This window comes from Mustelus asterias, chromosome 31 (assembly GCF_964213995.1).
Source record: "Mustelus asterias chromosome 31, sMusAst1.hap1.1, whole genome shotgun sequence".
NCBI lineage: Eukaryota > Metazoa > Chordata > Chondrichthyes > Carcharhiniformes > Triakidae > Mustelus > Mustelus asterias.
Genome location: NC_135831.1, coordinates 540,428 through 552,583, shown reverse-complemented (window position 1 = coordinate 552,583; position 12,156 = coordinate 540,428). Strand labels below are relative to the sequence as shown.

Here is a 12,156-nt window from a genome sequence, read left to right as displayed (position 1 = left end):
AGGACTTACTCAGTTAATGGTACGGTGTTGGAGAGAGTTATAGAACAAAGAGATCTAGGGTACATGTTCATAGCTCCTTGAAAGTGGAGTCACAGGTGGACAGAGTGGTGAAGAAGGCATTCAGCATGCTTGGTTTCATTGGTCAGAACATTGAGTACAGGAGTTGGGATGTCTTGTTGAAGTTGTACAAGACATTGGTACGGCCACCTTGGAATACTGTGTACAGTTCTATTATAGAAAGGATATTATTAAACTAGAAAGAGTGCAGAAAAGATTGACTAGGATGCTACCGGGTCTTAATGGTTTGAGTTATAAGGAGAGGATGGATAGACTGAGACTTTTTTATCTGGAGAGTAGGAGACTTAGGGGTGATCTTATAGAGGGCTATAAAATAATGAGGGGCATAGATCAGCTAGATAGTCAATATCTTTTCCCAAAGGTAGGGGAGTCTAAAACTAGAAGGCATAAGTTTAAGGTGAGAGGGGAGAGATACCAAAAGGGTCCAGAGGGGCATTTTTTTTACACAGAGGGTAGTGAGTGTCTGGAACAAGCTGCCAGAGGTAGTAGTAGAAGCGGGTACAGGTTTGTCTTTTAAAAAGCATTTAGACAATTACATGGGTATGATGGATACAGAGGGATATGGGCCGAATGCGAGCAATTGGAACTAGCTTAGGGGCTTTTAAAAAGGGGCAGCATGAACAAGTTGGGCCGAAGTGCCTGTTTCCATGCTGTAAACCTACATGACTCTAAGGCAAATGGTTGGCCTTCATTTCAAAGGGATTTGAATGGCGAAATAAAGATGTCTTGCTGCGATTGTACAGAGCTTTGGTGAGAACCCACCTGCAGTATTGTGTACAACTGTTGTCTTCTTACCTAAGGAAGGATATGCTTGCCAGATATGAGTGCTTCAGAGTTTCCCCAGGCTCTTACCAGGGTTAGCAAAATTGTTTCATGGGGACAGATTGAGGAAACTGGGACTGTATTTTCTAGAGTTTCGAGAATGAGAGATGATCTCAATTAAACTTATAAAATTCCTATAAGACATGATGGTAGATTTCCCCCTGAATGTTAAGTCTAGAACCAGGAGACAGTTTCAGAATAACGAGAGATGGGGAGGAATTTCTTCATTCAGAGGGTAGTGAATCTTTGGAATTCTCCACCCTGAGTGTGGGAGCTCAGTCATTGAGTTAAAGACGAAATCGCTGGATTTCTGGATACCATTGATATTGAGGGATATGGGAAAATGGGGAATAACAGCATAGAGGTAGATGATCAACCATGATCTGTTAGAACAGCAGAGCAACTCAATGAGCCAAATGCCCGACTCTCTCTTCTTTTTCCTATGTTCCTATTCATGGAATGTATGCCCTAGGCTGTTATTGTCTTATTCTATTGCAGCTTAAACTGATGGCAAAAGATATATTATCAAAAGGGAACTTAGTCTCCTCTGCTGATTTATTTTTAAACTGACTTAAATAGAGATAAAGGGTCTTTTTCTGAGTGGCAGGCAGTGACTAGTGGGATGCTGCAGTGACCAGTGCTTGAGCCTCAGCTGTTCACAATATAAAAAGATGACCTGGGTTAAGGAACCAAATGTGCTGACGACACAAAACTGGGTGGAATTGTGAGTTGTGATGAGTGTGAGACAATTTTGCTATCCCTGGTATCAGCCTGGGGAAACTCTGAAGCACTCATATCTGGCAAGCATATCCTTCCTTAGGTAAGAAGGCAAAAGTTGTACACAATACTGCAGGTGGGTTCTCACCAAAGCTCTGTACAATCGCAGCAAGACATCTTTACTTCTCCATTCAAATCCCTTTGAAATGAAGGCCAACCATTTGCCTTAGAGTCATGTAGGTTTACAGCATGGAAACAGGCACTTCGGCCCAACTTGTTCATGCTGCCCCCTTTTTTAACCCCTAAGCTAGTTCAATTGTTATAGATATATATAGAACCATAGAATTTTAGAGTGCAGAAGGAGGCCATTTGGCCCATCGTGTTTGCACCGGCTCCTGAAAGAGCTACCCAGCTAGTCCCATTCTCCAGCCCTATCTCCGTAGCCCTCCATGTTCATCTTCCAATGTGTATCCAGCTCTCTTTTGAAACCTCCGATGGAATCCGCCTCCACCACTCTTCCAGGCAGCGCATTCCCGATCCCAACAATTCTCTGAGCAAAGAAGTTTTTTCTCATCTCACTCCTACTCTCTTGCTGACCATCTTGAAATTATGACCCCTTGTCACTGACACACCAAATGGTGGAAACAGAATATCTTTCTTTATCTTGTCAAAATTGTTCATCATTTTCAACACCTCAATAATGTCACCTCTTCATCTTTTCTGCTCCAAGGAGAATAAGCCCAATTTCTCTAATCTTTCCTTGTATCTAAAATTTCTCATTCCTGGTATCATTCTAGTGAATCTCCTTTACACTCTCTGCAGGGCTTTAACATCCTTCCTTAAATAAGGTGCCTAGAATCATAGAATCCCTACAGTGCAGAAGGAGGCCATTTAACCCATCGCGTATGCACCGAACACAATCCCACCCAAGCCCTATCCCTATAAGAACATAAGAACATAAGAAATAGGAGCAGGAGTAGGCCATCTGGCCCTTCGAGCCTGCCCCGCCATTCAACAAGATCATGGCTGATTTGAAGCGAATCAGTTCCACTTACCCGCCTGCTCCCCATATCCCCTAATTCCCTTATCGATCAGAAAACTATCTACCCGTGATTTAAACATATTCAACGAGGAAGCCTCCACCACTTCAATGGGCAGAGAATTCCAGAGATTCACTACCCTCTGAGAGAAGAAGTTCCCCCTCAACTCTGTTCTGAACCGGCCCCCCCTTATTTTGAGGCTGTGCCCTCTAGTTCTGGTTTCCCTTCTAAGTGGAAAGAATCTCTCCACCTCTACCCTATCCAGCCCCTTCATTATCTTATATGTCTCTATAAGATCACCCCTCATCCTTCTAAACTCCAACGAGTACAGACCCAATCTGTTTAATCTCTCCTCATAAGCTACACCCCTCATCTCCGGTATCAACCTGGTGAACCTTCTCTGCACTCCCTCCAAGGCCAATATATCCTTTCGCAAATAAGGGGACCAAAACTGCACACAGTACTCCAGTTGCGGCCTCACCAGTGCCTTGTACAGTTGCAGCAAGACCTCCCTGCTTTTATATTCTATCCCCCTCGCGATAAAGGCCAACATTCCATTCGCCTTCTTGATCACCTGCTGCACCTGCAGACTGAGTTTTTGCGATTCGTGCACAAGGACCCCCAGGTCCCTCTGCACAGTCGCACGATGTAATTTTTCTCCATTTAAATAATATTCCAATTTACTATTATTTCTTCCAAAGTGGATAACCTCACATTTGCTAACGTTATATTCCATCTGCCAGATCCTCGCCCACTCGCTCAGCCTATCCAAATCTCTCTGCAGACTTTCCACGTCCTCCACGCAATTCACTTTCCCACTCACCTTCGTGTCATCAGCAAACTTGAATACCCTACATTCAGTCCCCTCCTCCAGATCATCTATGTAAATGGTAAACAATTGAGGCCCCAGCACCGATCCCTGCGGCACGCCACTGGTCACCAACTGCCAACCAGAAAAGCACCCATTTATCCCAACTCTCTGCTTCCTGTTAGATAGCCAATCCCCAATCCACGCCAACACCTTACCCCTAACTCCGTGTACCCCAATCTTCTGCAGCAACCTTTTGTGAGGCACCTTATCGAACGCCTTCTGGAAATCTAAAAACACCACATCCACCGGTTCCCCTCTGTCAACCGCACGAGTGACATCTTCATAAAAGTCCAGTAGATTCGTCAAACACGACTTTCCCTTCATGAATCCATGCTGCGTCTGCTTGATCGAACCATTCTTATTCAGGTGCTCTGTTATTTCCTCTTTAATAATGGACTCTAGCATCTTCCCAACTACGGACGTTAAGCTAACCGGCCTGTAGTTACCCACCTTTTGTCTACTTCCTTTTTTAAACAGCGGCGTAACAGTAGCTGTTTTCCAGTCAGCCAGCACTACCCCAGAGTCCAGCGAATTTTGATAAATTACTACTAACGCATCTGCTATTACCTCAGCCATTTCTTTCAGTACCCTGGGATGCATTCCATCCGGGCCCGGGGACTTGTCTACCTTCAGTCCTATTAGTCTACCAAGCACCACCTCCTTAGTAACAGTAATTGTATTAAGGACCTCCCCTCCCACCAACTCTCGATCTCTAATATTCGGCAAACTATTTGTGTCTTCCACCGTGAAGACCGACACAAAGAACTTATTTAAAGTCTCAGCCATTTCCTCGTTTTCCACTATTAAATCCCCCCTCTCATCTTCCAAGGGTCCAACATTCACTCTAGCCACTCTATTCCTTTTTATATACTTGTAAAAACTTTTACTATCATTTTTTATATTTTGAGCTAGTTTAGTTTCATAATCTATCTTTCCTTTCTTAATCGCTTTCTTAGTCGTTCTTTGTTTTTCTTTAAAGCTTTCCCAATCCACTAATTCTCCACTATTTTTGGCCACTCTGTACGCATCTGATTTTATTTTAATACCCTCCTTTATTTCCTTCGTTATCCACGTCCGGTTATCCTTTTTCTTACAGTCCTTCTTTATCACCGGAATATATTTTTGCTGAGTACTTAAAAAAATCTCCTTAAAAATCCTCCACTGTTCCTCAGCTGTCCTACCTACCAGTCTGCTCGCCCAGTCTACATTAGCCAATTCCACCCTCATCCTATCGTACTCCCCTCTGTTCAAGCAGAGGACACTGGTTTGGGACCCTACTTTCTCACCCTCCATCTGTATCAGAAATTCCACCATATTATGATCACTCATCCCAAGAGGATCCTTCACAAGAAGATCCTTAATCCTACCTGTCTCATTGCACAGAACCAGATCCAAGATAGCTCGCTCTCTTGTAGGTTCTGTAACATACTGTTCAATGAAACAATCCCGACAGCATTCCATGCCATTTACCCTAGCTAGTCCCCCTGACACTAAGGGGCAATTTAGCATGGCCAATTCGCCTAACCCACATACCTTTGGATTGTGGGGGGAAACTGAAGCACCCGGAGGAAACCCACACAGACACGGGGAGAATGTGCAGACACCACACAGAGCGCTGTGATGCAGCAGTGCTAACCACTGTGCCACCGTGGCAACTAACTGAACTGAACACAATACTCCAAATGTGGCCTGACCAATCCTTGCTTTTATACTCTATGCCTCTATTTATAAATCCAAGGATCCTATAACCCTTCTCAACTGTTTCAACTTGCCTGACCACTTTTAGAGAATTATGTACTTGAACCCCGAGTTCCCTCTGCACAAAGTTGTACCATTGAGCCTATATTGTCTCCCCATCGTTCTTCTACCAAAATGCAGTACCTCACAGTTCGCTGCATTGAAATTCATCTGCCAGGTATCTGTCCATTTGGCCAACTTGTCAATGTCCCTCTGAAGTCCCTCAGCATCATCTTCACAATTCACTATTCTCCCTAGCTATCCTTTATTAACAGAGAATATAACATAAAAATAAGGATATTATGCTTCAATTATACAGGGTGTTGGTGAGACTGCATCTTGAACAGTGTGTGCAGCTTTGGTCTCCTTATTTAAGGAAGGATGTAAATGTGTCGGGGGCAGTTCAGAAGGGGTCTATTAGTTTGATACCTGGAATGAGCGGGTTGTCCTATATGGATAGGTTGGACAGATTGGACTTGTTTCCAGGAAGAGTGAGGGATGATTTGATTGAAATATATAAGATCATCCACATGGAAAGGACACTTGTAGGTGCGTCCAGAAGTTGGGCATGGTTTTAAAATTAGGGTTCGCCTGTTAGGATCAGGGTTGTACAACTTTGGAACTCTGCCTCAGAAGGCAGAAGAGGCGGGGACATTGAGTATTTCTAAGGCAGAGGTAGATAGATTCTTGTTAGACAAGAAAATCAAAGGTTATCGGGGGATAGATGGAAATGTGGAATTTGAAATAATCACATCTGTCATGATCTTATTGAATGGCCGACCAGATCCACCTTTGTGTGTTCGAGGATAAGGTATCGATCAGCTCGTGATGTTTATGCTGTGGATCTGGAGTCACATGTAGGCTACAGCAGGTAAGGATGGCAGATTACCTTCCCACATTGATATTAATGAACCCCAAATGGGTTTTTTACAACAATTGACAATCATTTCATTGTCATCAGAACTTTAATTCTGAACTTTCCTTGCTGAATTCAAATTTCACAATCTACCGTGGTGAGATTTGAACCCAGGTCCCCAGAGAATTACCCCGGGTCTCTAGATTGCTAGTCCAGTGACAATACCACTACACCATTGCCTCACTGATATAATCTGCCCTGAATATAATGTATGAATTCATCCTCAAACTACTTTTACTAACTTGATTCATCCAACCTAGAAAATTAAAATTGCCCTTTCTTACAAGCTACCATTTTTGAGTATAATTACTGTCAGAGAGCCTGTAAATCACTTCCACCAGTGACTTTTTTCATTTGTTATTTCTTATCTCCACCCAAACTGATTCCATATTCTGAATCAAGGTCGTTATCACGATTTTACTGATATCATCTTTGATTACCAGAGCTACCACACCTCCTTTTCCTATCCCACTTTCTTTTCCTATCCCACCTCCTTTTCCTTCCCCTCTTCCTCCCCACCTCCTCTTCCTTCCCCACCCCCTCTTCCTTCCCCACCCCCTCTTCCTACCCCACCTCCTTTTTCTTTCTTCCTCTCCTTCCAAAATGTAAAATACCCTTGAATGTTCCAATCCCAGCCTTGGTCACTTTGCAACCATGTTTCTATAATGGCTATCAAGTCATGCTCATTTATTTCTATTAGTTCTATTAATTCATCCCTTGAACATCATTGTCTGATGTATGAGCTAATTATTTTGTTACCCTGATCTGTGTTATTTCCCAGCAATCTAAAGAGTTTAACAGTAACAGACACTGATCCAACCTCATTCTGCTTATTAAGTGTGGAATGGATGAGAAACTTGCAGATTTCCCATTTGTTAAGCATCATGAGTCCCACATCAACCTAAAAGTGAATCAATATATTGTGAGAAAGAAATAAGCAAATATGTGATATACTGAGGCATAAAATTAACAGTCACATGTTACAATATATAAGTAGCATCACTACGGCAACCCCAGTCAACCCTGCCACAAGAAAACAAAGAATTGGACAACTGTGAGAGAATAATTAAAATTTAATAAGAAATGGAACCTCTGTTTATTGGTACACTTTAACTGCCTTTTTATTCTTTTGTTTATATTGAAGACTTGCGATCGGTGCTCGATTTTCCAGAGATACCAGCTGTTGACGGGTTCGAAGGCTTCGCATGCAGTGACTGCACCCGACCATGTAGTGGCACTTTTCCTGTGTTTAACCACTGATTCTGCAGAAATGATAATTGTTTAAATGTTGAGTAATTGTAACACGTGTTCCCGGTTGAGATAACCCTGTATTCCCATGCAAACACTCATATCTCATTTTTAAAACAGTCTCTCTCTCTTGCGTATTTTCACACAAAGAACAAAGAAAATTACAGCACAGGAACAGGCCCTTCGGCCCTCCAAGCCTGCACCGACCATGCTGCCCGACTGAACTAAAACCCCCTACCCTTCCGGGGACCATATCCCTCTATTCCCATCCTATTCATGTATTTGTCAAGATGCCCCTTAAAAGTCACTACCGTATCCGCTTCCACTACCTCCCCCGGCAATGAGTTCCAGGCACCCACTACTCTCTGTATAAAAAATCTGCCTCGTACATCTCCTTTAAACCTTGCCCCTCGCACCTTAAACCTGTGCCCCCTAGTAATTGACTCTTCCACCCTGGGAAAAAGCTTCTGACTATCCACTCTGTCCATGCCTCTCATAATCTTGTAGACTTCTATCAGGTCACCCCCTCAACCTCCGTCGTTCCAGTGAGAACAAACCAACTTTCTCCAACCTCTCCTCATAGCTAATGCCCCCCATACCAAGCAACATCCTGGTAAATCTTTTCTGTACCCTCTCCAAAGCCTCCACATCCTTCTGATAGTGTGGCGACCAGAATTGAACACTGTATTCCAAGTGCGGCCTAACTAAAGTTCTATAAAGCTGCAACATGACCTGCCAATTTTTAAACTCAATGCCCTGGCTGATGAAGGCAAGCATGCCGTATGCCTTCTTGACTACCTTCTCCACCTGCACTGCCCCTTTCAGTAACCTGTGTACCTGTGTACTAGATCCCTTTGCCTATCAATACTCTTAAGGGTTCTGCCATTTACTGTATATTTCCTATCTGTATTAGACCTACCAAAATGCATTACCTCACATTTGTCTGGATTAAACTCCATCTGCCATCTCTCCACCCAAGTCTCCAACTGATCTATATCCTGCTGTATCCTCTGATGGTCCTCATCGCTATCCACAAATCCACCATCCTTTGTGTCGTCCGCAAACTTACTAATCAATCCAGTTATATTTCCTCCAAATCATTTATATATATATATATATATATAGATTACAGACAGCAAAGGTCCCAGCACTGATCCCTGAGGAACACCTACAATGTTTTTTACCCATTGGGGAATAGTGGGGAAGTGGTGGAAGGATGTCCCAGCTGATTATCTGCCCAGTTAAATGCTCCTTCTGTGCCAACAAGTCCTGGTGTTCGACTCGAACCCGGAGCTTCTGGTCCAGAGGTAGGGATGCTACCCACTGTATCACAAGGCCCCCCCCCCCTTTTTCAAACAGCGACCAGAGTAGACTATCCTTCTGAACCTGAGTGCAGTCTTCAACATGGCTGACCATACTACCTCCCACAATGCCTCTCCCACATTGTCCAGCTGCATAGGACAGTATTGTACTAGAACAGCATAACCAGGCAAGTACTGCCTTGTCCCATCCAGTCATAGCCAGAGAATCAGTCACAGCTTCCCTTTCTGTTCCGACACTATTGCCTCTGGAGAACTCAAGCATCCATCTTTGGCTTCCTTCCTGTAACTTCACTGCAGTGTTAATCTAAGCCAACTTGTGACGAATAAATAAACTTTATTTTGATGTTGCCACTTGGCATCATTATCAGAATCAGGACAGCAGGATCCACATAAATGCTGACAAAATCCAACTGCAATTAACTATCACTACCTCCTTCGACGTCTCCATAACTGAAGCGTTACTTTCCCCTATTGCTGCTGGTTTGGGGTTTCTCACTCAAACAGTTATTGTGGGTTGATTTTCTTTTATCTTGGAGACACTGATGTTGATTAAGAGTGTTTCTTTAAAAGCTGTTGAAAACATTGCTGCAATGAGATTTTCTGGTGGGTTTTGTTACCATGAACTGCTTAGTTTTGCTGAGAGGTTTCCGAGAAAGAGATGGGCTAATCATAGAATCCCTACAGTGCAGAAAGAGGCCATTTGACCCATTGAGTCTGCACCAACCACAATTCCACCCAGGCCCTATCCCCATAACCCCATACATTTACCAAGTTAGCCCCCCTGACACCAAGGGGCAATTTAGCATAGTCAATCCACCTGACCCGCACATCTTTTGAGTGTGGGAGGAAACCCAAGCAGACACGGGGAGAATGTGCAAACTCCACACAGACAGTGATCCGAGGCCGGAATTGAACCTGGGTCCCTGGTGCTGTGAGGCAGCAGTGCTAACCCACTGTGCCACCTCCAATGCTTTTGTTTCTGTGGCAATCTATGACTGTCAGCTCACATCAGGAATATTTTTATACTCGATAGCTTGGTTACATGACTTCTCTCTGGTTTCAATCTGGGCTTCTCTTAACCACGGTCTCTGAGAGCTCAGTAAACGGTGGACAGAATTTTCCATTCTCTGCGGGATAATCCGGGATAGTCAGCACAGATTCGTGAAGGGCAAGTCGTGCCTCACAAATTTGATTGAATTTTTTGAGGAGGTAACTAAGTGTGTTGATGAAGGTAGGGCAGTTGATGTCATATACATGGATTTTAGTAAGGCGTTTGATAAGGTCCCCCATGGTCGGCTTATGATGAAAGTAAGGAGGTGTGGGATAGAGGGAAAGTTGGCCGATTGGATAGGTAACTGGCTGTCTGATCGAAGACAGAGGGTGGTGGTGGATGGAAAATTTTCGGATTGGAGTCAGGTTGCTAGCGGAGTGCCACAGGGATCGGTGCTTGGTCCTCTGCTCTTTGTGATTTTTATTAATGACTTAGAGGAGGGGGCTGAAGGGTGGATCAGTAAATTTGCTGATGACACCAAGATTGGTGGAGTAGTGGATGAGGTGGAGGGCTGTTGTAGGCTGCAAAGAGACATAGATAGGATGCAAAGCTGGGCTGAAAAATGGCAAATGGAGTTTAACCCTGATAAATGTGAGGTGATTCATTTTGGTAGGACTAATTTAAATGTGGATTACAGGGTCAAAGGTAGGGTTCTGAAGACTGTGGAGGAACAAAGAGATCTTGGGGTCCATATCCACAGATCTCTAAAGGTTGCCACTCAAGTGGATAGAGCTGTGAAGAAGGCCTATAGTGTGTTAGCTTTTATTAACAGGGGGTTGGAGTTTAAGAGCCGTGGGGTTATGCTGCAACTGTACAGGACCTTGGTGAGACCACATTTGGAATATTGTGTGCAGTTCTGGTCACCTCACTATAAGAAGGATGTGGAAGCGCTGGAAAGAGTACAGAGGAGATTTACCAGGATGCTGCCTGGTTTGGAGGGTAGGTCTTATGAGGAAAGGTTGAAGGAGCAAGGGCTGTTCTCTCTGGAGCGGAGGAGGCTGAGGGGAGACTTAATAGAGGTTTATAAAATGATGAAGGGGATAGATAGAGTGAAAGTTCAAAGACTATTTCCTCGGGTGGATGGAGCTATTACAAGGGGGCATAATTATAGGGTTCGTGGTGGGAGATATAGGAAGGATATCAGAGGTAGGTTCTTTATGCAGAGAGTGGTTGGGGTGTGGAATGGACTGCCCGCAGTGATAGTGGAGTCAGACACTTTAGGAACATTTAAGCGGTTATTGGATAGGCACATGGAGCACACCAGGATGATAGGGAGTGGGATAGCTTGATCTTGGTTTCAGATAAAGCTCGGCACAACATCGTGGGCCGAAGGGCCTGTTCTGTGCTGTACTGTTCTGTATATGCACAGAGTGTTGGCTGAGGCGAGAAAACCAGTGTTTAGCTGCAGGGCGGCACGATGGCACAGTGGTTAGCACTGCTGCTTCACAGCTCCAGGGTCCCGGGTTCGATTCCCGGCTCGGGTCACTGTCTGTGTGGAGTTTGCACATTCTCCTCGTGTCTGCGTGGGTTTCCTCCGGGTGCTCCGGTTTCCTCCCACAGTCCAAAGATGTGCGGGTTAGGTTGATTGGCCAGGTTAAAAATTGCCCCTTAGTGTCCTGAGATGCGTAGGTTAGAGGGATTAGCGGGTAAATATGTGGGGGTAGGGCCTGGGTGGGATTGTGGTCGGTGTAGACTCGATGGGCTGAATGGCCTCCTTCTGCCCTGTAGGGATTCTATGATTCTATTCTAGCTCGCAGGCTGCACAGCGAAGTTTTCTCTCCAGATAATCCAGCACACTGCAGAAACAGTGAGGTGTGGTCCATGCATCACACCAGTGGGGCGGGAAAGGAAAAAGCAGGAATCCTGGGATATGGTAAACATCCCCCCCACCCCCACCCCTCCACAAGCACAAGGGGAACCCCTCGTGCACACGCTCAATGGGAACACCCCCCACATGCACAAGGGGAACTCCTCCTACATATGTAGATGGGGAATCCCCCCACACATACAACACGCACATGGGGAGCCCCCATCAACCGATCACAGGAAGGCTCCCAATGGAGCTCACTAAAGTGCCCTCTGTCACTGACCCCTGGTAATCTGGCAGTGCTTCCTGGCACTGTCAATGCTGTGGGTGATGCCTGGGTTCAATGCCAGGGTACGAGAGGCTGTACTTACCTGTGTGCCCCGAGCAGGGGGAAATTCCAAATATGGGGGATGATACAGCGAGGAAGCCCACTAATTATATGGAAATGTATTGAAATGAGGTTCCCGACCTTCCTGGACAGGAACTTCATAACATCACACGGAGGAACTGGGAGAATCAGAAAACAAGATCGTGCCAGCAAGATTTG

General features: G+C 44.8%; 1 protein-coding gene across 1 annotated transcript in view; it reads right to left on the bottom strand.

Annotated features, from left to right (window-relative positions):
* Positions 1-7,236: 7,236 nt before the first annotated feature.
* Positions 7,237-12,156, bottom strand: part of LOC144481749 (uncharacterized) — a 38,083-nt gene continuing 33,163 nt past the window's right edge. Inside the window, exon 5 of the mRNA XM_078200898.1 lies at positions 7,237-7,443. Coding sequence (XP_078057024.1) covers positions 7,315-7,443 — 129 coding nt within the window. The 3' untranslated portion in view covers positions 7,237-7,314. The remainder of the gene's footprint in view (positions 7,444-12,156) is intronic.